Source organism: Dicentrarchus labrax, unplaced genomic scaffold, assembly GCF_905237075.1.
Source record: "Dicentrarchus labrax unplaced genomic scaffold, dlabrax2021, whole genome shotgun sequence".
Classification (NCBI taxonomy): domain Eukaryota; kingdom Metazoa; phylum Chordata; class Actinopteri; family Moronidae; genus Dicentrarchus; species Dicentrarchus labrax.
Window position 1 is genome coordinate 31,461,985 of NW_026136711.1, and position 26,614 is coordinate 31,488,598.

At 41.0% G+C, this 26,614-nt stretch overlaps 1 protein-coding gene across 3 annotated transcripts in view; it reads left to right on the top strand.

Annotated features, from left to right (window-relative positions):
- The window catches only part of mtss1 (MTSS I-BAR domain containing 1), a 55,506-nt gene that overhangs the window by 21,845 nt on the left and 7,047 nt on the right, over positions 1-26,614 (top strand). For 2 of the 3 annotated variants that reach the window (XM_051413788.1, XM_051413789.1), the window contains exons 4-12: positions 11,048-11,132; positions 11,761-11,852; positions 11,931-12,005; positions 21,565-21,722; positions 21,842-21,949; positions 22,122-22,219; positions 22,409-22,487; positions 23,519-23,695; positions 26,121-26,252. In XM_051413788.1, coding sequence (XP_051269748.1) covers positions 11,048-11,132; positions 11,761-11,852; positions 11,931-12,005; positions 21,565-21,722; positions 21,842-21,949; positions 22,122-22,219; positions 22,409-22,487; positions 23,519-23,695; positions 26,121-26,252 — 1,004 coding nt within the window. The remainder of the gene's footprint in view (positions 1-11,047; positions 11,133-11,760; positions 11,853-11,930; positions 12,006-21,564; positions 21,723-21,841; positions 21,950-22,121; positions 22,220-22,408; positions 22,488-23,518; positions 23,696-26,120; positions 26,253-26,614) is intronic. The other variant, XM_051413790.1, reaches the window with a different exon arrangement.

Below are 26,614 nucleotides of genomic sequence, written 5' to 3' on the forward strand. Positions count from 1 at the left end.
GGGTCATTTCTTTGGTCTGTTCTCTCTCTCTCTCTCTTGCTCACTCTCTATATGTCTCTCTGTCTGTCTCGCTCTCTCTCTTTTTGAAGTGACGCAGTGAGACCTCATGTGCAGCTGTCTTGTTTTACCCTGGATTAGGTTACACACATTCACACATACACACTTCATAGTGCAGGGGGGTTCTGTACTCTAACATTATGGGAACTTTGTTTTCAGAATTAGACACCACAGTTTCACCACATCAGTTTGTATAGTCAGTAAGTATAGAGGTACATTTCATGACAAACATTACACCCAAATGAGCTGAGAGCTGAACATGGAATTCCAAAAGCATGGACACTTAAAGAGATTCAGATATGTTATGCTAATAGCTGCTAATGTAGCACATATGCAGTAGTACTCTTCGAGACCTATAAACATACTTCGATGTGTCAAATCGGTGCAGTTCCCCTTTAATCTGTTATCTGCCACAAAAGCCCCCACTCTTCTGGGAAGCTCCTCCTGCAGATGTTGGAACCTGGCTGCAGGGAAGAGCTTTATTCAGGTCCAACACTGATTTTGGGTGATAAGGTTTGGCCCTTAGAGTTCCAGTTCATCCCAAATGCGTTGGATGGGGTTGAGGTCAGGACTCTGTGGAGGCCAGTCAAGTTCTTCCACACTAAACTGCCAAAGCTATTTCTTAATGGATCTGTCATGTTGAAACAGGAAAGGGGCCTGCTCATTGTATTAGCATTAAGATTCCCCTTTTTATTTGAACTCGGCTATATTTGTGTATTTCTCTTTACCAAAACAGTAATAGTAGGCCTACTTCATACATTAACATCTTCTCTCCTGTGAATAAGGTACAGATGGAGACTATGGGCTGTATAAATACATGGACAGGGACTACCAGTGTATTCAGAGCTGCAGTCCCTGTGTGTTGGAGCTTTGTTAAGGCAGTCAGCTGCTGGTATGATTATGTAACACAGAAGTCAGTTGGTATTTAAAGGAAATCCAGTAACGTGTGTGCGTGTGTGTGCGTGTGTGTGTGTAGGAGGTGAATCATGGCCGCTCCCCTCCACGGAAGCCTCTGCAGACGTGCTCTGTCATGTCTCAGTGTTCATGTTTGTTTATCAAAAGGGAGGCAGAAACAAAGCATAAATAGGTCAGATTTAGCTGTTTTGGGGCTGTGCAGGTTGACAGCTCCACAAACACAAACCAGCCTGTAATGGCACAGACGGAGCAGACTGCAGATAAATAACAGTACAGTCCTTTAAATACAGAGGTTAATGGCAAATAAGCAGCTTCAGGCGGCTTCAGATCACATTCTACAGCACATGACATCACCTGAAGCATGAATAAAGCCTGAACATCTCGGACATCATAAGGTATCATCATGCATCTCATGTCACAAGACATACAGTATAGTTCAGCAGCAGGAGGAGAAAGTTTCGCCAATGGACAGCCACACACAGAGCAGTCAGCGCTTACAGCATGTGTTTATCTTTCTGTTAAACATGCACGGACAGTTTTTCATACCTGTATAATATGTACTTTCTGTTTGTGTGAATGGCAGCAGGTCACGCTTGCTAAAATCTACCAAACCCTGTAGAAGTCATCGTCAGGAAGGTTTTATTGCTGTTTCAGAAGCAGAAAGTTCACAGTCTGCTTACTCTTTGTGTCTGTGTAGCACTGAGGGTCCACTGAGGGTCCTCAGTGGGCTGGGCTGTTAAACTGCACCCTAAAATATATGACTATATTCACCAACAAAGACATGAACCCAATGTAGTACAGCCACATACAAGCCTGCTGTCTGTGTCTGCACTGCCTTAGAGTTTATCGGCCGTTAGCTGTGTGGAAGGAGAGGAAATGGATAAAGGCTTTTCTGCTCAAAGGGATGCAAGAAGAGTTTTGACAGCTGTTTATGGTGGTGAAACATTTTATTTTGTCAAGCCGACCTGCTTTGCTTAGAGATGTAGCTGAAAGTATGATTTAACATGCTGTCACTCAGGTGATGGAGCATGTCATCCACTTTTTGTTGTATTGGTGGTTCAGAGTGTTTTTGAGAAAGAACTGAACCCCCAATTGCTCCCAGTTGCGTGTAGGCGAGGAGATATCACCATTTTCTCCTTTATGCCACGTAGCTCTAAAACGAATTGTCAAAAAACCTTTTTGTAGGTCAACAGAAAATTGATCAAGCCTTCAGAATCAAATCTGTAGAGGGTATTTCTAAAGCCCCACTGTCACAAGTGACATTCAATAAAGATACAAAGGTCAGATATAACACAGCTGTTGATAAGTGTTGGCTGCTGCAGGGATTCTAGTAGTGCTGACAGTGTTAGTGAGTTAATCAGTTAGACAACAGAAAATTATTATTTCATTAAACATGTCATTTATCAAGCATAGTCATTGTAAATGTCTGTCAGATTTGGGCTGTTGGTTGGACAAAACAAGACATTTGAAGATTTCAGCTCGGGTTATGTGAAATTCAATTAGTTGAATAATTGCACAAATAATCTGCAGATCAATCTGTTAACTTTTAGCACCATTTTTGGCACCATTTCCAGCAATCCATGTAGACACATGTCTCTGTTTGATGTAGGTCAGGTAGAAAAACTCTACAGAGTGAATACAACTGGACCCTGCCTGACCTGCGTCCTTGTGTCTTGTCTTGACTCTTTGATATCATGGGTCCCACACAGTTCAGCCTAAGTCAAGTGTTAAACAGGAGCTGTATATGATTCTTCTGGTTCAGCTCTGCTTGGTCCTGGCCTAATGTAGCCCCATTTGGCCATTGTCTGGTTTAACCTTGCTTAGCTCTGCAGCGGACACAAGACTGCTGCCATCTGTTAGCTGTTAGCTCAGTGTAAAGCTAATACGGCCTCTGCAGACTGCATGTTGACCGAGCACATTCCACTATTGTGTGTGTGTGTGTGTGTGTGTGTGTGTGTGTGTGTGTGTGTGTGTGTGTGTGTGCGCGCGCACCTGTGTTGCGTGTTTTGACAGCTGTCTCCTCTATGGAAGTATATATTGATGACAAAAGATTTGAGAGAGCAAAACTAATTCTGAGTGCTTCTCAGTCTGCAAGTCAACACTAAGCACACATTCACGCATTGTATTTCAGTGTGCGGTGTGTGTTTGTTTCTGAGTCTTCATCTTTACTATTTCTCCAGCTGTCTTGGAAACGTCTGAACACTTGAGATCGCAAAAGGTCGCTTGTCAACCCATTTTTGACTAGCAAGCTGCAAAGGAACACGCCCACATCCGGACGTCAGGGTTTTGACTTTAAAGTTAAAATCCGCACAAGGAAAAAAATTTGATTTACATATTTTATACCTATGTGACTTATCGTTTTTAATTTTGGTAATTGCATTAAGTTTGATCCATCATATTTAGCTAGTAACTACTTTTAAATTAATTTGACTCTCCAAAGTACTTAGTAAGACTAAATCGTTTTCCAACAAATTGAATGTAATTTTGTCACTTTGTGTCGACGCACTTTGATTTTTAAGATAATACAGACACTTACCACTGCTCTTCGTCTCCATTTGGTGGTTAAAAAGAAGAAAAGGTCTAACAACATCACCTTTCACTTCCAAGTCAAACTGTGCTCTGTAAGGTTGACGCTTTTCAAATATTTTTGGTGCTCTCTGAAATATTTTACTGTCAATATACTTCCATTTTAGACAAGAGTTAAATGCAACAGTTGACTGAAGACCACTAGTTACTTCTAGTCTGTAACTACACACACACCCATACACACATACTGTTCTTTGCGTTGACAAGTCTTGTCAGCATGTAAAAACACTTAATTGTTTTCTCCTCTCAGCCCATCATAACACCCGCAGGGTACTCTCTGTGTGTGTGTGTGTGTATGTGTGTGTGTGTGTTGTGTGTGTGTGTGTGTGTGTCAGAACCGGTCTGGTGGGTCTGTGTGGGTTTTGTGGTTGGTTTCCATGGTAATACTCATGTTCTCATCTTCCTGTGATCTTGGTGGAAGTTGCTGCGTGTTTGAAGATTGTTTACCAGGATAGACAGCTGGGAGCTCAGTGCCTTGCTCAAAGGCACCTCAGTGGTACTACACACTAATGTGAGAGACTTTCTGTATGTGGGAACATATTTCAGTGTCAGCTGATGTTAACTGTAGTTGATCAGTATGTGTGCCGTGCAGACACTGACATTGTCCTCGTGGTGTGTCAGCACAGGTAACATCAGTACTTGAACGCAACAGGAGCCAGAAGGCACCTTAAAACATCCCAGACTCGCAAACTGTTGCAATTGCTAATCGGTTTCTCCTAATGCCGGAAAAGTACGTTTCTTCTTTTATCTGATGGCCGATCAGCTGTTACGGGTGGCTTCAGCCTGGTGATGACTCCAATAATACACAAGATAAGAAGTGGAAGAGGGAGGTGGAGAAAGGATGACAAACTCACGCCTTTACCTCGATCTTAATCTCATAACCTCATCAAACTGATTTGCCAATTTCTGACAACAGAGAAAGTTACGTCTTTAGTGTGTAACGAGCAACAGAAACATTTGTGCAAATGTCTAATCTTGCATAGAAATGTGGACTTTTAGATTAAAAGTAGTCTTTTAAAGGCTGGCACAACAGTGGGCAGCGACGGATGCATAAATGTGCTTCATCTATCGTATGATCACTTTTTCCATGTGCCAGATTTTAAGACCACCCGTTAGGGCACTGACTCATTGATTGCCTGACATAGATTAGCATCTGATCAATCAGAGTGTCTCTAAATAGAAGCTGTGAGGCGTCATATTGTCTCTCTGCTTTTTAGTGGCTGATGTAAGCTCTTTTTTTCCTGGCTGTGTGTTTGTGTGTCGGGTTGCACCAGATTGAGTTTGCATCAAATTAAATAACGCTTCTTCATTATATTATATTTCAGTAAAACGGAGACGAAGGCTCTGCACTGTCTGAGAGCGCTGATCGCTTTGCTTTGTTTTCAGGTGTCTCCTTCCAAACTATTGAACCTTTTTTTTCCCCCTCCTTTTTACAGAAATTGTTCTAACAATCAGACTTCTGTTCTCTTGAACGTGTAAAATATTTATATTCTTGTGCTTTTCTAGAGCATTGACTGTAAGTGTACTGACTGAATGTTTTTGTAACACCAGAGCTGATAACCGATGTCTGTAGATAACTGCAGACATCAGTGATTATGTTCAGGAGTGACGATAAGAACAGTATCCGAGCTAAAAGTTTGCATAAATCTTGTCACAATCAGCTGATTTTGAAAGCAGGTTCCTCTTGTCTCTTCTCTGGTGAGTCCACATGACTGGTTTCCCTGGCAACCAAGGAACAGTTGACGTCTTTGGCATCATGGGGCTTTCAAAGCTTGGAGCACGCAAAACACACTCTCTCACACACACACACACACACACACACACACACACACACACACACACACACACACACACACAGATCACAAGACGCCCTACTGGGTGCTGACTAGTTGTAACAGAGGTTTCCTGAGGTCAGCACTGTGCATGTGTTTTCGGGTGAGGAGACACTTTGCTTGGTTTGCTCCATCCAAACTGACAGACTGACTGACTGGTCAGTTAATCAATAAGTGGATCAATGTAAAGAGGGAGAGGGTGAGTTAGGAGTGAGCTAGGGGCTGTTGCTGTTATAGACTGGAGTTGTCATGGTGACCAGTTTCGTTCTGATGCAGGATGGGAGTGGTATCACCAGGACTCAGATTCAACTTTACGTTTCTTTAAAATTGAACTTGTTGAGTTTCAGTCCAGATTGCATGAGTTTGTCCTACCTAACGGTCACATTCAGGGTGACGGGGAGTAGATTCAGAGGAAAAAAACTCTTTATGGGACAACCTGGGAGCACAGAAATCACACTGGCAGAGTTTTCTGAAAGGGCCACATTATGAGCTGTAAGGAGGAGAGAGAAGCTGGAAAATCTGGGTTTAGTAGGAGGCTGAACAGTTCTCTCTCTGTCTCTCTGGCGTTGTATCTTCGGAAAATGGAGGGAAATTATAAATGACTGGAGCAGCTTTTATTTTCCTCATCTTCTTTTTCCACCCAGACGAGTTTATGACGGACTTTGAGTTGAATCATTCACATTTCATATCGTTAGCACGTCTTATTCACTAGTTTACATAGTCTACTTTACATACAGTGGAAGTGTGGAAACAACATAGAACAAAGCCAACAAATATGTAAGAAAAAGTCACAAAAATTCAAATAAAAAAACCCAGAAACTTTTCACTTTTAACTCTTTTCTCACTCACAATTATATTTAAAGAATATTTTCTATACTTGCATGTCTTCTGCCGGTGAGAATGTTTGTTAATGTTTTACATGACATTTTCTGCATTATATTGAGTGCTGAACCAGGTTTCGTTTTTACACAATGTGAACAGCCCTTAGTTCCAATGAAGGGAAATCTTAAGCTCTGTTTATGTTTAAGCTACAACAACATTCAAGGATATTTTAGACAATAGTGTGCGTCCAACAGTTGGAGCAGGTTCCCCTCCTGTTGCAACACGACACTTCCCCCATGCACAAAGTCATGTCGAATTTTATGTCTATGTAGCAAAAAATAAAGTTTCACAATTTACCCAAAGGGCCTAACAATTTGTACAACATCCAACATCCTCTGTCCTTCAACCCTCAATCCTAAGAAAACCTTCCAAAAACCTTTTTGCTTTGTAAATGTTTTCAGTCAACATGTGTTTTGGAACACAACCATATACAGTCTTTCTCTTCATCTCAAGTCTTTTCTTGAGATGAAATGAAAATAGCTTTGTTTAATGCCCATGGTTTTGGAATGAGATGTTCATACTTGTATGTAATGTTCAGGCATCCACATACTTTGGACCATGCAGTGTGTTCACACAATATACACAAAAAAAAAAAATCTGGCTGGATCAAATCTCACACTTTCACACTTCTCTTTGATTATGTACTGATAAACTCTGACAGATAATTTATTTAGCTTTTTCAGAGTTGTGAATGAACAGGCCATTAAAATCAGAACAAAAACAAAATGTGAGAATCAAGAAGAAGCTCACTCCCACACTAATTCTGTCTCATCTTGTCAGGTTACATTTTTCTCTGAAGTCATCTGCAGTCGACTCTGGGTTCCATTAGACATGTCTGAACACAAACGCAAAGGAACGCCTACAGTATTTAGCACCTGGCTACAACACACACACACACACACACACACACACACACACACACACACACAGGCTCTGTCACACGTTGTAATTCATGTGTTGCTAAATTAATATTTACGCCAGTAGACCGGGCTTGGCAGTGTATTGTGATACTCATTTTGGAATTCTGTCCTCAATGAAACTGATGTAAATATTTATCCAGTCATAGTGAAATTTCACATTGAAGCAGTAATAAAGAACTTATTGAGATAACCAAATGAGAATAGACTACATTTGAATGAAAGATGTAGCAGAGCAGTGTCAGTGCAGCTTCCAATGAAGAACACAAATGCCATCAGATATGTGTAATACCATGGAAATTAAAAGATCATTTTAGTTTATTGCAACTTGGGTTGCGTATTGTGGTTGTAATTTTGAAGCTAGTTTTAGTGTCACCTGGCTGGGAGCACGCTGACACTAACAAAGTTATTTGGAAAAGAAAATGAAACTAACTTACTTACTCCGTCTGTTCGTAAACATCCATCAGTTTACACACACACACACACACACACACCTTTCACCTTGCAAGTGTGAGCATTATTACAAACATTTCATTTCTGTTCACTTTAAGTTTAATCTCCAAGTAAAGTGGTTTAGATCATCTAGATTCTAGATAAACTGTTGACTTAACAGTTAAAATACACATCTCAATCAGTACCAAAAACTAGTAAGGTTCATTACCTTAAACTTGTGTGTTGGCAAACAGATGCTTATTTACACATCCAGCAAACAAATTATGAGTGTAAACTGAAAACAATGGCATGTTTTAAATAGTTAAAAGCAGAAAATGTGGACTGGCTTTTAAACCAGACAGGATTTAACACACACACACTCTCTCAAAACATTGCATGACAGACTTTTGAAACATCTACTTTAGCGGCATTAGGATAATATTACTGCTGCGGTTCAGTGTTCTAGACATAAATGTTCCCTGAGCTCAGAGCTGCAACAGGGAGGGACAGGCAAATAAAGCTAACATACCTGGCCACACCTTTAACGTTAAACCCACACCTCATACCTGTGTGTGTGTGTGTGTGTGTGTGTGTGTGTGTGTGTGTGTCTGTGTGTGTGTGTGTGTCTGTGTGTGTGTGTGTGTGTCTGTGTCTGTGTGTGTCTGTGTGTGTCTGTGTGTGTCTGTGTGTGTCTGTGTGTCTGTGTGTGTACACCCGTCCCCTGCCACGTTTCTGCTCATGTTCCCGTGTTATGTGTGGCCGATAATTAATGTTCTGTTTCTGAGCAGTCGGCCGAATAGAGGAGGAAAGGAAGGAGGAATAGATGAGGGGATGAGAGAGGGATCGATGGAGGGAGAGAGAGAGAGAGAGAGAGAAAGACAGAAGGACAGATGGAGGACGAGGAGGGAAAAGGTGGATAAGAAACCTAGGAGTGAGAGAGGGAAGAGAGGAACAAACGACTGGAGAGAAAAAGGAGGAGAGCTGCTGCTGCTGCTTAAACACATACAGGAAGAGGGAGGGAGGGAGGGAGGGATGGATGGAAGGAGTGAGTGAGTGCTTCAAACGAGTATCAAGTATGTACAGTCAGCACCAGTCCAGGTTTCACTTTGACATCACTTCCTGTTGGTGCTGTTGGATGAACACACATACCTGATCTTTCACTGTGACTTTTTTTTAACTTTACGTAACTCAGCAGTGACTCAGCGTTGCAGCCGGTGCGTGTGTCTGTGCGAGCCCATGTGCGTGAGCGTGCCTGTTTCCTCCCTGTGCAGCTCTCGGATTTAGATATTCAAATGACACGAAATGAGTCAGTGTGAACTCACGCAGTTCAGACTCTGCTGTGTCACTTTGTTCCTGCACAGAATGGAGCTGAGTGATGCAGATAAAATCCAGTGTCACTTTATGTTAGACCCAGTATGATAATCAAAATGTACAAATACAGAGACAAGATTGCTTTTTCAACAGGGACCTTTTATACAAAAAACGTATATATAGTATAAATGCACTGACAAACACTGTTTACATTATACACATAATTCATTCCATGTAAAAGAAAACAAATCAAAGACACTAAAATGAGTTTACCAGGAAATTAAGTTTCTTGGAGTTTCTAAAATAATTTGAAATCCTGTAAAACATGTAAACAGTACACTGTGTGTGTGTGTGTGTGTCAGAGGGGTCAGTTTAACAGGAAGTGTCGTGTCCACAAACAGTGCCACAAAGAAACCATTATAATGGGGTCGGCTCTGTGTGTGTGTGTGTGTGTGTGTGTGTGTGTGAAAGAGTATGTAAAGATGACAGAGGACCCATTGTGGAAGTGATGCAGCTCATTTCCTTCTTTCTCTCTCTGTGTCAACATTAAGGTTTCCTTCCAAATCTCAGTACATTTTCTAAAAGTTGGTCAAATAATTAAATTAATTGATGTTTATCATTCATCCACATCCGTAGTTTGAAAAAAATGTTCCTGTTATCCTGTAAAACATTTTATTGCTGCTTCCAACATTCGTCAAAGAAATCTCTCGATTTACTGATTCCAGGACGATCTTACACACCTAAACAACCAGTGAAAGTTTAACTAGCAACCTACCAATCAGCCAGCAGCCCTTTCAGTATCTTTCACATCGTATATTGTAATTAAACAGGTCAAACAAATGAAAAGTCATATGTGTTGCTATTGAGGCAAATCTGGTCTCTAGGCAATATCGTCCAGCTCTACCTCTGACAAACTGAGTTTGGCATTTATATTATAATTTGGAGCTTTTATGTCACAGTAGGTGGCATCAATATACTGTGAGTGCACTTCACACAGTAAAGCCAAAACAGGACCTGCAATGTCATAATTTGTTAAAACAATCATTTTTCCACAAACTTCATCGTCTAAGTGTAAAAACATTATGCAATCTTAAGTGTTTTTTTATGCACCAGTTCAATACATGTACAGTTCAATACACATCTCAATCAGAACCATCTGAAGACATATTAACTTCTGTGTCAGTCTGTCTGATGCACAGATACTGTAATATGTTTATTAAAAAAATGCACATGAGCTATCATTGTCTCATCAAGTGTTATTGGACAGTGTATCTTATTATGAGAGCACCGTGTGTGTGTGTGTGTGTGTGTGTGTGTGTGTGTGTGTGTGTGTGTGTGTGTGTGTGTGTGTGTGTGTGTGTGTGTGTGTGTGTGTGTGTGTGTGTGTGTGTGTGTGTGTGTGTGTGTGTGTGTGTGTGTGTGTGTGTGTGTGTGTGTGTGTGTAACCTAATATTGTTCCATCCAGTTAACCAAGGCTGATTGTGAAAGGAGGTGGTTTCTTTCTTACATAATTCATTAATAAAATGGCACACACACACATTGTTTCAACACACATTACAACACTGATCATAAGATCTTAAACAGATTGATTTTCCTTAATACCTCTTTATGGAGCAGTGATAACACACACACAGACACACTGCTCTGTTCAGCTCTTTGTGTAATACACTAAATGCAGTTTGTAATGCTGAGCTTCAGTCCAGCTCATGTTACACGCTACAGACCACAGCAGCAAGCAAGAAATATCACTTTAAAGTAGCCAAGTCCAGGTTGGGCGATGTCCTTTTCCTTTAGTCAGCTTGTTTAAACACAGATTTTTACCACAGAGATTATTTTCATGAATTCTGTACATCCTTCAATGTCAATGTCAATTCATGAAATTCCTCAGGCTTGGACCAATTATAAACAAATACTTCTTGACCTATCGGCATCTTTTTCAACAGTTAACGTCTTAAAGAGGAATGTATGTGCTAAAACCTATTACGTAATAAATCAGCCGGCATTTCATTTGGTAGTTGCAATGGTTCAAACTGAGCTTTACTTTGAAATCTCATTTTGGTTTCTTTTCAGAATTAAACTCATCATTGGACTGTTGTATGTTTTTGTTTTATCCAGGTGCCACCAAGGACATCGGCTCAGCGCTAACCAGGATGTGTATGAGACACCGCAGCATCGAGTCCAAACTCAAACTGTTCACTACGTAAGAGACACACACACACACACACACACACACACACACAATATTGCGTGTGTTATTGACTAAGGAGGGAGGACAGGTGAAGGTGTGAATGAGGATGTGATGACGCCTTTTATCTGACAGTTTGGGAACTAGATACTGTAATTACTCTCAACGGACATATGCTAATATACATGAGTGTGTGTGTGTGTGTGTGTGTGTGTGTGTGTGTGTGTGTGTGTGTGTGTGTGCGTGTGTGTGCGTGTGTGTGTGTGTGTGTGTGTGTGTGTGTGTGTGTGTGTGTGTGTGTGTGTGTGTGTGTGTGTGTGTGTGTGTGTGTGTGTGTGTGTGTGTGTGTGGTTCTGATTTCACCTGTTGTCGCTGCTCCAACTTCACAGTTGTATCTGTCGTGCCCGTCACTCATTGCTGTCTGCTGTCTTTAGAGACACTGTCAGACAGATGATTCACAAACAGTACATATAGCTGGCAGGTAATGATTTCCTAAAAGTATGGTCTTCATGTTTTACAGTTTTACCTCAACAGCAGCACCACACAGCTTTACAGTAACTAAGTTGTTGTTTGGAGGATTAATTCAAGAAAATGGGCTTAAACACAGTGATTAAGTGAGACTTTAAATCTTTTTCTCTCTCAGAGCTCTCTCAGAAAGTCTTATTACTCCGCTGGAGTTGAAGATGGAGGAGTGGAAAAAGGTGGCCAGTCAGCTGGACAAAGATCATGCTAAAGGTATGCCAACATGCTAATACAAACACTCACACACGGGCTCAAACTCTCCCTCACTGCCGCCTTGTTCTTGTTGTTTAGAGTACAAGAAGGCCAGAGCAGACATCAAGAAGAAATCGTCAGACACCATCAAACTGCAGAAGAAGGTGAAGAAAGGTAAGAAGAACGCCCATCAGCTCCAACATCACCTTCATCTCACATCCAGCAGGTTTTCAGTGGCACTACAATGAACACTACAACCACAAATCTGTCTGTGAAGTTACATTATCACATAGTCAAAAGCAAAAAGGAGTTAAAGGATAGCCCTAGTGTTATTACATTAGCAGCAGAGCTGTACATAGCAGAACGTGTTTACTTCAGAGAACGTCACCCGCTGAATATTAAAACCATCTTCCACAGAATGACATAATCCTCCACAGTAAACACGGGGAGTCTGTTTGATCCTGCCCTCATTGTCCTGAGATAAGTGTTTTCAGATCTCTGCTGCATTATGTTATGCTCTGCCTCCTGTCAGTCATCTCATGCCCCGAGGAAAGAATGAATCCCTGGCCTCGTCTATTTGTTTTGCAGTCTTGTTTTTAAAGCACAAAAGTAGTTGTCTTTCATTTGTATCTGTTGGTTGTTGTCATTGTTTAGGGATCCCTTTTAGCACATTACAGATCAAAAACTTAAGCTTCCTCTGCCCATAGCCATTTTACTGATCTCTTTTATCCACTTAGTGGTAAATATTCTACTTTCTTTTTACCTTCTGGGTTTACCACCTCCAGTGGAGGATTTGTCAAAGTCAGGGGGTATTATAACAGAACCATTTCCCTTTGTCCAATGAGCAACGTGTACTTGTTACCTGTATAAAGGGTTTACTGGTGTTACCATGGGTCTTACTGGTCTTGATATGCGACTTGTCAATCTTGACTCTGGACTTCATAGCAAACTGGAGACTTATTTGTGATTTGTGAAGGAGAGTTTGTGCCACCGCTGTTATCTGAACAGTTTCCAGAAGGTTGTCGTGTTCGTCTCAGAAGACATTTTTGTCAAAGTATGTTTCAGTATTTTGTTTTGTTAAATGAGGGGCACTTAACACTCAAACAGTCAGACTGATATTGTTTAGAACTGAAATCTGGATCGGAGTATTTTTACCTTCAGTATCTATGAATCATGACTAGATTTAGACAGTCCGAGCAGTTTCTGTGCTTTGAGGCCTGCAGTGACTTTAAGCCTGGCTGTTGGAATATTGCCATGGCAACCCAGACATACTACCAGGCAGGCACCTGGGCCACACCCTTCCTTGCTATCAAAGCGACACACCCTGTGGTTGCCATGGTCACACCTGGCCCAGCCATCCCATAATCAAAGAGACTGAACGCTCGCCAAGGAAAGACTGCAAATTACCTTTGACGGTAGAAATAGGACGCAAACGCCCAAACACGTGCACAAACACACATTCATGCATGCATAAACGCACACACACCACAATCAAAATGAAACCTCGAGGCCTTTATACAAATATCCTCTCCGTCCTCCCTCTCGACAAATCCAATACGCAAATGCAGAAATAGTCCGTACACACATCCCACGCGCACTAACACACACACACAAGCGCACAGTTGCAGCGCAGACCCGCCCATGGTAAACAGAGTAATGTCTGATGTGGGTTTAACATCTCTGAACATGTTTTTTTGCTTCGTGCCTTATTTTTTTCTTTCCCCTTTCTGTCTCTTTCTGCACAGTTCCCTTTACTGTCTGTCCTCTCGCAGTTCAGTCAATCATCATGACTTTTTACCACAAACTAAATCACCAGAACAGTTTTAAACCGTGTAAATGATCAGAAAGAAGTTAAAATGTTTGATGGAAAGTTTTGTTTTATGACAACTTGTGTGATTTCATGGTTTAGGCCATGCTTTCTGTTGGTTATGATAGCACTGTACTCAATATGTAAACTGACTTAGCTTTTGCTATGTGGGACAAGTATCATTTAACAGTATGTAACAATATGTCTGTTATCTAGTTAATCCAATTGATCCAATAAACCTTGAGATCAACCTGATTTTGGGCGCACCTGAAAATGTGCGGGACAGGACAGTAGGTCAAAGTTGAAGCAGGAAACTGATATTTACAACAGACCTTTGGGGTAATTAGTTTTTTCTCTGTCCTCTTCTGATGAAGTTTATCTAAACATTCAGCTATTAACTTGGTGAGTACAGTGCTATTATAATTAATAGAAATGAACAGGATCTACAAAAAACAAACCCAAGTTGCAATAAACCAGATTTATCCAAATGAAAGAACTATCTGTTTATCTTCTGTATACTGTACTCTCTGAGAGCTGTAAAGCTCAGAGAGACGACAAGTAAACAAGTAAGCAAAAGAAATTCAAACACAGAGACAAAGCCACAGCTTCACATGGTGTCACCACGTAATGGACACACACACACACACACACACACACACACACACACACACACAAGTTTTCCCTGCACAGTGTACCAAAACTGTTTCTGTACCCTCACCAATCAAGACTTCACATTATAATTATCTCTGCTGTACAGTTTTGTGTGTGTGTGTGTGTGTGTGTGTGTGTGTGTGTGTGTGTGTGTGTGTGTGTGTGTGTGTGTGTGTGTGTGTGTGTGTGTGTGTGTGTGTGTGTGTGTGTGTGTGTGTGTGTGTGTGTGTGTGTGTGTGTGTGTTATAATAAGTAAGGACAGACAGAAGGACTTAACTGCTGTAGCTGTTGTTGGGAAAAGAAAACTACTCTTAACAAGAGTGCAGTTATTTTAATCCTGGACTCTTTGTTAACTTTTTGTCATCCTGTGGATGTTTTATTTGTATTGATATCAGGATTTAGTTTTTTTGCTTTACAGTATGCTCCACTAGTTTGAAAATACACAAATACAAACACATAGTCCAGACATTAAACTTTGTCTAAGTTTATTTTGAACCCCTCTCTTCTGGTCTTCTTCTTCTTCAGGTCTTTCCCTGCAAATCACAAAACTTTCACAAGCTCAGTTTTTACTACAAGATTGAAATAATTTTCTCCTTCTCGCTCGTACCGTCTCTCTTTTCTCAGTTCACTTCAGGTCATTATCCTTTTGTTGTACTGATGCACAAACAGTATATTTGAATGAAAAGTTAGAGTAAACATCTGCTCTATCACTTAATCATTCCATATGATTCGTGTGTGTGTGTGTGTGTGTGTGTGTGTGTGCTCTCTGTCATTATGTGGTGTGCCACCACTTCAGATAGTGAATCTCCAATTGCTTAGAGAGACAGGCAGATGATGGGTGCAGAGTCAAGGGAACAGAAATACAGACATAAAGGTGCTATCAGTTATTCCATTCTGCTGTATGGATGGAAACATACGCACAAACACACCAGTGCTTACGTTTTCATTGAGAGGTCATTGAACCATAGTTACATGCAAACATCAGTTTTAATGGTTATACCGGCTACTCAACAGCTCACGTTTCACTTTGCTGGCAAATATTGAAAGCAGACAGACTCCAGGCCTGTTCAGGTCCCAGTCGAGGTTAGCGTGACTGGGCGGGTTCAGGTCTTGGTTTGAGGCTTGTGAAAAACTCGAATATAAAATATCCATGAAGAAGAGGATAGAAGGATGACAAGATCAAAGATGACGGCTGACCTTGTCCTCATGTGGCTGTGCAGAGAAGCGGAGGGTAGGGGTTTGAAGTCATCCTCTCCATGACTCGACAGCAGTGAGACTGTGGTTAGAAAGATAGGGGGAGGAACATGGAGTGAGAGGAAGAGGTTTGTAAAGAGAAGGAAGAGAAATTAAGGGAATTCCCAACTGCAAGGAAACGGGAGAAAAAGAAGAGGGGAGATGGATGGACGATGTAATTATCTCCTTCTCAAGTGGTTGCATTAAAGAACAGGGGGGATGATGGAGGAAAGAGATGATGTCATAGCTCTCAAAGTGCAAAAAGAGGCCGATTAATGGAGGGACAGATGGAAGAGGTAGAGGAGAAGGAGAGGAATGAAGGCAATGAAAAGGACAAAGATGTTGAGGGAGGAAGAGTTTGGAAGAAAGCAGAAAGACGAGGAGAAAGTTCAAAAGAGGGAAGAGGTTGGTGTGGAAGAAAGTTGAAAGAGGAGGAGGAAAGAGAGAATATTGCAGGAGGAGGAGGAGGAGGAAGAAGAGGAAGAAGACACAGAGAAGTTAGAGGTACGAAGAGAGTGAGGAGCTGTGAGGTTAAAGGAGGTCAAATGTTCTCATTTGAATCTCCAGGTGGTTTTTGCATACAGCTGCTCCATGTCTCAACCTGCTTCAGTGAGCTCCACAGAAACCCATTTAACACCTGAAACAAACTACCTGGACACCTGTCTTACATTGATGACATCATCACCGTGTGACGCAGATGGTCTAGACTGCAGTATGAATAAGCCTTTAAAAGCATCAGGTTAACATTTAGACTGCTGTACAGTGAGAGCTCTGTCCTGTCTGGGAAAATTAGTCATGATTAGAAACATGCAGTGTATTGAAAGCGTCAGCAGAAAGAGCATTAAATATCACCGTAGCAGCAGTGTGTCATTACAAAGTGTTCACCGTCATCTGTAACTTCATTCAGACGGGTTTTCAATTGCTGATGCCGATATTTAGAGAGCAAGGTGGCTGGTGGCCGATTATATAATGCTGATATAAAATACATATACATTTCCATTCTTTCATTGCACATTACAGTCTAATATACCTGGTTAAATAAGCCAGTAACACGTTAATGTTTATGAATGAATGACATTTTAAACACACTGACGAGGCTAACTGCAGATTGGCTTTGTGAGCACAGACCAATGGCAGTTATCTCAAAATGCCAGATAATCATCCTGATTAATCCGTCTGTCTCTAATTAAGATGACCAACAAGCATCTAGGAGTAAGATATTTACAAACTTGATAGACAGAATTAGAGTGGGAGAGTGTTCATACTATGATGTATACAGGTGTGTTGTATGTCTCCAAGAGAAATGTCCTTCAGGACAATAAAGTCTTTTGCACTTTCAATGTAAGCAATGGGGATAATAATCTATATATGTATGTATGATCAGATAACTTAGTCTAGCTTCTGTAGTTGTGTATATGGACACAACATCAACAGGGTCAGGGTTAGAGTCCCTCTGAGAGACCACATACTGAATCATCTTCTAAAGCATCCATATGTGCTTCAGACAGAAATACCCACCAACCCACACATAATCTCTCTCAGCAGCTTGATATCACTGTTGGCGATTCCTCATTTAACCCAGCCCGAGGCTAGCGGTACCTGTGTGAATGAGGAATGCTAACGGACTGGTTTGTGGCAAAAGAAAGTGCAACTAATGAGGCTCTGAAGTACCGCAGGATTGTTACTGTTGGTTTCTCTCTTCAAGTCCAAATGCAGTCGCTTTGTGTTTGTTCTTTAAGAGCTATTGAATCTTAATCTAACAATTTAATATCCATAAACATGTTCTTCAGCATATATTATGTGTGTTCAAACGAGACGTTCAGGGTTTGATTTTGTCTTATTAATAAATCCCATGAAAAGGCTTAAACCAGTTTGTTAGTCTGTCTCTCAGTACTTTCTGGCTTCTCATATGTGAAGATGTAAAGCATTAAAATACGTCTCACACATAAACATTACTCTAACGAGCTCACTAATTTCCGAAAACAGCTGATCACTTCAGCAAATGTTTTTCAAACTGGAAACAATAGTGCATTTGTTTGGGACTATTATCAGCGGCGGATTAAGACACTCTTGCTGCTCTAGTGAATACTTCTGGCAGCATGATGGTGTATTTGGGACTGAGTCAAAATAGCTACAGTGTATGTGTTCATGTGATGAAGGAATATGTCACCCAGTGCAACAGTGTGACTCACAGATGTGTTTTTAATAGTTTCTGACAACAATGGAGCTCTATGGCACAGAGGAATAAGATATATCAGGCTCTGGATACACACCCAGTACTTGTCAGGGGGGTCAAGTTACAGTTGGCTTTGGTCTTTCATGGGAACTGTTGACATAAAGGAAAACATACAATACAATCATACTTTTTCTTTGAACTCCTCGGTTGGAATAAACAGATGAGGGAGACCTGTGTAATTAGCCTGTGCAGCAAATGGAAGACGGTCAACTTCATCAACAGACAATACAAGACGTCACAGTCCTGCTAACGCTGTTTGATTGACGGATCAACTCTAGTTCGGAGTGTTGGGAAAAGATCCCTCTCATAATTACGTGGCTGCTTACGTGTGTTTTGTCTTAAATTAGGATTAAGTTTCTTAAACTTTGGCTGACACGAAGCATCATGTTTGTGAGCTTTTCATTCACTTCTGTAAAGTATACTGCCAAGTCCAATGCATCAGAGCTTTGTTATATGTTAATCACCACATGATCTCGTAGGTAACTCCTAACCTGTTTGGATACAAACACGAGATGTTATTCCAGTACATTTGCCAGCTGGTGAGAATAAGCTTCATCTGAACTGCGTTTCACCCTTAACAGAGCGAATGAGTTGACTCTGTGCAGAACGGAGCTTCTGAGTTCAGGTCTTTGTGTTTTTGTGGGTGTCGAGCCAGAGCCTTGTAGAAACAGTCTGACAACACGCAGCCTGTCTGCGTGTTTCCACAGAGGCCAGACGTCAGGCAGACCAACAGCACGCTGACACTGAGCTTCTGTTAACAGCGTGGAAATTCTCCTGTGTCCTCCCCATGCTCCCACACACACCTGAGTGAACAGGTCGTGTTGTGGTTGAGCTTTATGATACAAAGTCTGCACTGTGTGTGTTTGGCTGTGGAAACTGCTTCTCACTGTTTTCCACAGGATTTACTGTCTGTGTCTCTGTTTTTCTGCCTCTTTCTCTCTCTTGAAGTTAGAGAGAGGTTTTGTTTTTACCGCGTTTGCTAGAAAAATATATCTAAAAACTGGAGAAATAACAATTCAACTGAAATCAGATGAACGCATAAGCCCAGAGATCAGTTCCTTTGATTTTGGTTACAGTTTTTCAACCAAAACAATCACGCTGCATGTGAAACAGTGGCGTGATAAGTACTCAGAAAAATATAGAATGTATTATTACATGCATTCAAAATGGTACTCAAATAAAGTAAAAAATAAACACAATGTAATGAAATAGTATTAAAAGTAAAAAAATAGTCACTCTGCTGCAGAATGTCCTGTATCAGTGTGATATTATTTTATTAAAATCTTCATTTGAAATGTAACTATTAACTATAGATGTCAAATAAATGAGAGTACAGTATTTCCTTTTGAGGTGTGTTCAACTGGAAGTATGGAATAGAATAAAATTGAAGTACAAGTACCTAATTGAAACCCTGGAAATGAAACCCTGAGGGAGGCTTCAGCCTTGTGAGTTGTACTTAAACTCCTCTGTGTTCTCTGAGCTCGGCGCTCCCTACATCAATTCTGGACTTATTTTTACATTGAGTGGGTGTGTTTCCACAGCTGGGTGGTCTGCAGGTCAGAGCTCAGTCTGTCTTCTCTACCTGTAGGTCTGAACCGACCAGGCTCAGGCCAGATCAGCACTCCACCACACAGTTAACAGTTCAGTGTTTCTCCACATGGTTCCAAAACTGTCATTTAGAGTCTGATTACATTGGCTTAAAATACAAGGGCTGATTATTTTCTACTGGTACTCAAATTAATCAGTTTTACTTTTCTAATATGATAAAATGTTTAAGGTTAATTGATCACATATTTACTTTCCAGACAAATTATGATTTATCTTATTAGCAATGGCAGTGTCGGTCTATCAGATGGTCTGTCCATCACTTTGATTCAGACTGAAATATCTCAACTATTTGACGGGTTGCTATAAAATGTAGAACATTGGTTGAATGCACCATACTGATTTTGACGATATCCTGACTTTAACTGTAGTGCCACCATGAGATTGAACATTCGTGGTTTTGAATGAAATGTCTCAACTATTGGATAAGTTGGCATGAAATTTGATCCAGATATTCAGGTCCCCCTCAGGATTTATTGTAATAACTTTCTGCCTGTTCCATCATCAGGTCACATTTTTCAGCTTGTCTGATAATATGGTTTATGACCACAAACCTGCAAAACTGATGGTATTCCCATCTGCCTCAGCTGTACTTTGTGTTTAGGGATAATTAGTTTTCCTTGGGGGACATATTATCGAAATATATTTCAGTTTATCTGGATGGCAATATGTGTCTTCAACTTCAAGTCATGTCTCATATTGTAACAACATGGTATGGTATCATGGATCTGCCGTTCATGTTGGTCTGTTTAAGAAGGATTTTCACCTCAACAAATGCCATCATCTTTGCATCAAAAGTTTAATATTTTAAATTTAAAGTCATCCTCCACTCAATTTTCACTCAGTTTTGCCTTTTGTTCCTTAACCTGGATGTTTGAGCTTCACTGTGCAGAATGATTAATGGGCAGAGTTTCACACTCGAAGACTGTTATTTTTACATTCCTCTGCTGAAAGGGGGGGAAGATTTCTCTGTCCTCACCTTAACTCTGAGTTTGTACAATCAGGATTTCGTGACGTCACAATGTTTTGAAACCAATCACAGTCCAGTATGCAACTTGCACAATAACATATTGCACCATGCTGATGTGGAAACTCAAACCCTCTAGGTGACATACACTGATAATGGATATTTCTGTAAGGGAGATGTTAAGTCGACATTTTCACGGAAATGAAATGAAATTTACAATAAGGCTGATGAGATGTCATTTTAAGAACCTTTGTTGAACACAACAAGGTAGTTGGAGTATTTTACTCACTATCTGGAAGAGATTCTGCTGATTCGAGGGTTAAACTTGGTGTTTTTTGGTCCAAACACTACAAATGAGTGACAGCGGAACATGTGACTGACCTGTTTATGTTTATGAACAACTTGAGTGATGACAGTTGTGTTAAATTTGTGATTAAAGAGCCACAAAATGTTTTCCATCTTCAACTCACACGGCTCCAGAACCGTCCTCTGGTTGGCTTTGTAACAGTGGTTTCTGTCTAGGAAAGACTGGAGGTTTTTGGAGTGGTAATCTGGTTTTTAGGGTATTTCATGAGCTGGTTTCTGGACGGGATCATACGACGGGGTTGGTCCGGATCACATGCCGGTGGTGGAGTCTAGTAAACAATACAGTAAATCACACCAGAGAGAGAAAGAGAGGTCTCATCTCTGTCTGTGTGAATTCTCTCTCCTCTACAGTATCACTGTTTCTAGCTATACATTTACACTAGATCAAGTGCTCAGTCAAATTAATGTTAATACAGAAATCCTACATTCTTAGATTTCAAAGTATGTAGCTATTTTCTAATAATCACACATGTAAACAAACTGGTGCTTAGAGTCAAACACAGGAGGACAAGGTCAGGCAGCATCTGTGTGACAAACAGCTGACACTCACCACTGTGTGTGTGTGTGTGTGTGTGTGTGTGTGTGTGTTCCCTGGCTGCCATTACATCAGCTGTAGTGTTGTGCTGACCCCTGCTGGTATTATCTAGTATCAAGTGTGTTATTGATGATACTGTACCTCTGTTATCACTGCCCGAGGTTTACTATTGACAGGGTGTCAAGACTTAAATTGTTTCTCTTATTTGCCGATAGGTATGCCGATCTTTGGTCTCTTTGCTGCTCATAAAATAAAATGTATAGCACGACTCAACAAATTTTTCAGTTCCTATCTGGATCTTCATCAGTTCCTCCTGTGTGTGTGTTTCTGTAGGGAAGGACGAGGCTCGGGGCCAGCTGGACAGCGCGCTGCAGGACGTCAACGTGCGTTACGCCGTCCTAGAGGACACGGAGAAGCGGGCGGTGTGCAGGGCGCTGATAGAAGAAAGGGCGCGCTACTGCAGCTTCGTCGGCATGCTGAAGCCTGTACTGGTCAGTGCTGCGTGTGTGTGACGAGTCAAACCACCACCATCGGACTGTGGTCTTTAAAATCCTCTTAAACTGACATAACCACGCTAATCATTAATATATGTGTGTGTGTATGTGTGTAGGACCATGAGATCAACATGCTGGGTGAGGTGACCCACCTGCAGACCATTCTGGAAGATCTGACCAATCTGACAGCTGAGCCCAATAAACTTCCACCAGCCAGCGAGCAGGTAACCTTTTCTTCCTCCCTCTGATGCTTTTGGTGACCTCTGACATTCCCTGTAGTACCACCCTCAGGCCAATATTTGATTTAAATCTTCTTAAATTAAGTTATTTGAATTTTTCTGCTCTAAAATCAGTATCGGTCGGAGTCGTCATTTGTGTTTTCTTTTTGTTTCTCAGGTGATTTTGGACCTGAAAGGTTCTGATTTCAACTACACCTATCAGACACCTCCAGCTTCTCCCAGTAATACTCTGTCCAGGAAGAGCAGCATCAGCAGGTAACACACACACACACACACACACACACACACACACACACACACACACACACACACACCACAGATGTTATTGGTTTACTTCACACTGTACTTGTTGTTGTGGTGTTGCTATCAAATATATCATGCTGATGCAGTTTAAAGCTGAATTTTCAGTGTGTCCTTAAACGTAGGGTTTGTGTGTTTTTGTAGTAACTACCAGTCTGGTTCAGTGAGACACGTTCCCTCTTTGGACTCCATCAGCTGTGCTGTCGATGGAGTACACATCCAGGTAACACACACACACACACACACACACACACACACACACACACACACACACACACACACAAAGATCACAGATACAGTGACTGTTTACCTAAACAGTTTATTTCTTTACATTACGATAAAGTTTTTGCTCAGAAAAAAAATCTGTCAGTATTTTAAAATTTTTTTTTTTTTCCAAAATAGCTGAACTCTTTAGATGATCTTGAATCTTTCTAGAATTATTTGTCACTTTATCTGTATAAAATTATATTACATCTTCATGGATTGTTTGAACAGTAAGCTTACATTTGAGATACAATATATGGCCAAAAGTATGGGGACACCACATACTTAAGTGTACCTTTTGGTGGGGCCGCTGTGCGCTCTTCATGGCAACAGTTTGGTGTAGGTCCTCTCCTGCCTCAACTCGAAAAAGGCCCCTGTGCACAAAGTCAGATCCAAAAAGAAACTGGTTTTCCCAGTTTGTTGTGGAAGAACTTGACTGACCTGAACAGAGTCCTGACTTCAACCCTATCCAGCACCTTTGGGATGAACTGGTACGGTGACTGAGAGCCAGACCTGATCACCGAACATCAGTGTTGGACCTCCCTAGTGCTCGTGTCTGAATGGAAACAAATCCCTAAGATCAGAAGGGTGGAGGCTGTTAGCTCACCAGGGTACTGTCCATTGTTTTTGATTTACACGTTCAAGAATAAAACATGGGTGAATTGTTGAAGTGTCTGCATACTTTTGGCCATGTAGTGTACATCAATCACATTCTGAGAATTATCTTATTTCAGCCAAACTCAATTAATGTAGGCTTTAAAACTTAAATTCAACTACAATGCAAATTCTGTTTAAACATTTATTCATGTCTTAAAGGTACATTTCACTCAAACTCCCACAATCCCACACACACTCTGACCCTTCTGCCAACTCTCAGCACCCCACACCCCCACTTTAAAATGACACTGTTGGCTTTGAGGATCTACAAAATAAAAGCTTTTCACCGTGACGAGGACTACACACACCGCTCTAATCCTCTCCTGTGTGTAGCGCTGCTCCTCCCCCTATCTGCTGATTGGCTGTGATGAAACTGGGCGGTCCCTGAGCGAAGGGAACTCCCCCTCTCGCCTCGGTCGTCAGGGCAGCCGTGGTCGCTACGGTTACGCTGCCGGCCATGGCCACCACCCCGCGCTGAGCCACCGCGTTAGCCGCAGGGATATGACCACCGTGAGAAAAAACTACAACTATTTACATTCCTCCCAACCCGAGCACCGTCCTGTGTTTTTACCGTGTTGTAACCGTTTGTCTTCCATCGGCTTCAGTCTGACTCCATCTCACATTACCTCCCACCGATTTACCGTTTAAATCCTCATGTTTTCTATCCGTTCACACTTGGCACTGATTTTTTTGCCTCTGGTTTCACCTTTATGTCTCTGATTTCATGCTCTCCAAATGTGTCAGTGAGCCTCATTTATCTCTAATCCAGCTCTGGTTTCATCCCATAAAATCTGGATTTCACTTCTCTGACATTTTAAACCCACTTCTTGAGCCTGTTCCACAAAACTTTGTACATTTGTGTCTGTTCACATGTACGGTGATTCAGTTTGTGTAAGTGTTTGCCTGACTGTACGTGTGTTTATCGTGTATTTTCTGCCTTGTCAGTGTCCTCTTTTAACGTGTTATGTCAGATGTTTGTGTCTTTGACTCACTGTTTGTCTCCTAGTCTGTATTTGACTAACAATGTTGTAGAGTCCTCAATTTTTGCTAAAAGTTAGATTGTAGCTGCACAGTCTTTTGTATTTACCCTGTAGTTTCCAAACAGACTCCTTCTGAGTCATTCAAAAGATCTTTAATGATTGATTAATGGTTGATTTTTTGTACTTTAAGCATTGAGGGGCATCTTTTTTTAAATAATTAATACTTACCACGTTCCCTTACTTGTTGAAGAAATGCCCTAGAGTGAAGCATTTAACCTTTAATCACTGTGGTGCAGACTGAAGAAATAGTAGCTGCGTCAAAGTTCAGCTATTTACTGTCAACTTTCACTTAAATAATAAACATTAAAAACCACTGCGTACAGCTCAACACTTACAAATTATCATATCTCGACTGATACTGAATTTTTTTAGCCAATCAGCAGCCGTATACACCAGTACTGATATATCTGTGACAAGCTCATATCAGCTGATATATCTTCATTAGTAATCTGCTGATTAATAATCTTTCCTGATCATTTGGTTAATAAAATGTAAGAAAATGAAATTGAATTTACTAATTTGCTTCAATCAACAGTCTAAAATCCAAAAATAGTCAGTTTACAATGATACGAAACAGAGAAAAGCAACAAATCCTCACATTTTGAGAAGCTGGATTTGGCTTAAAAAATTATTGAAACGACTAATCAATCGACAAAATTGTTGTTGATTAGACACTTGAATAATTGACTGATCCTTTCAGCTCTAAATGTTTTATTGTTTTGACTAATGGAGGTGCTGAAAGAGCTGCGATAACGTATCCAAAAGCCTGATGTTGACAGTCAGTATGTACCACCAGACGCGTATATCCTGTATATCCTACTTTCCGCATGTGATCCCTTCGTCCCGCCTTCGTCCCGCTGGTAGATACCTCGTCACATATCTCTCTCCTGTTGTCAAGACACCCACTCTGTCGTGGAATTTAAATGGGTGTTAATATGGCTGTCCGTGGTGTCTTGTCAGTGGTCCCGTGATTGCAGTGTTTCCCTTGCCTGTTAAGTGATGATGGAAATATACCAAGTGTGTGTGTGCGCTGTAAATTGGAGAGTTTATTTCCAAAGTTCTACAAGAAAGATTTGCATAAATCCAGTAAGTCACAATATCTTTACAGAGATTTACTGAAGCACAGACTCTCTAAAAGTGCCTCATTTAGTCAACTGAGGAGCTTTCTGAGATTACTTAAAAGCACCGTTAATGTTGCATGATTCAGCCTTTTTCTAGTAATGAAAATATATTTGTGAGTTCAGACGGACTAACACATTTTCATGGGATTTGTTATCAGTAAGAACAATATAAAACAACACCAGCTCCTTTTTAAAAGCATTTTAGTTGTTTCACTTTGGATCCAGACTCTTCTGTTATAGTTATTTGTCTTCTCTAGTGATCACCTTGTGGAAACCAGCTCCTACCCTTCCACACTTTCTCTTAAATACCTGGGTAACTTGGAAATGTGAACTTTTTCCATTGATTGAGGCAGAGTTTGTAGCTGGCATGGATTCTTGGTTTCATTGAGAGCCTTTCCCCTTACAGAGACTTACGGAAACGGACAACATTTTCCAATCCTAATCTTTAACTTTTAAATACAAGCTAAAATGTTGTGTTGATGTTAATGTACCAGCAGCCAATGTAGAAATCCTACTTAAAACAGTAAATACATCTTATCTCAAGAGTAGTCATTTAAAAAAAATCTTTATTTTAATGTTCTTCTGACAGGAAAATGTATTTAATGCTGTGTAATTAATCTGGAGCTGTACAAGTAATCTAATAATTGATGTGTGATGTGGGACTTCTACGATGGCTCCATGGGATTAAGTTCTGTATACTTCGGTAACGGTGTTGTCGTTTACGCTGACGCTACCGGATCATTAAATCGACTGTGATTGGTTTCTTTACGACAGGACGCAGTTGGCTCCACCAATCAGCTTGCAGCTGCGGGTAGTGGAGGGGCAGAGAACGGCATGTTGGCCCCCCCACACAACGCCTACACACACCACGGAGAGAGAGCTCGAGCCATGTCTGCTTCTGGGAAGGTAACACACACAAAAACAAACACACACACCACACACACACACACACACAGACACAGACACACACACAGATCAGTTCACTAAAAAACCCTGAAGTTCGAAGTCCACATGAGCCACTGGAGGGCAGCAGGAGACCAGAGGTGGACGGCACATCTTTTCATCACCTCTCCTTTCCTCTCTTTGTTTCCCCTCTCATCTCCTTCTTTCCTTGTTTCATCTCCTGTTCCAGTTTCCTCTTGTCCTCTCCTTATTCTCTCTCCCATGTTACCTTTTATCTCCTCTCCTCTCTAGAACATCATGTTGTTGGGAAAACGTGTGAATTAAACTTAATGATAATAAACTCTCTAACCTCGCCTCATCCTCTC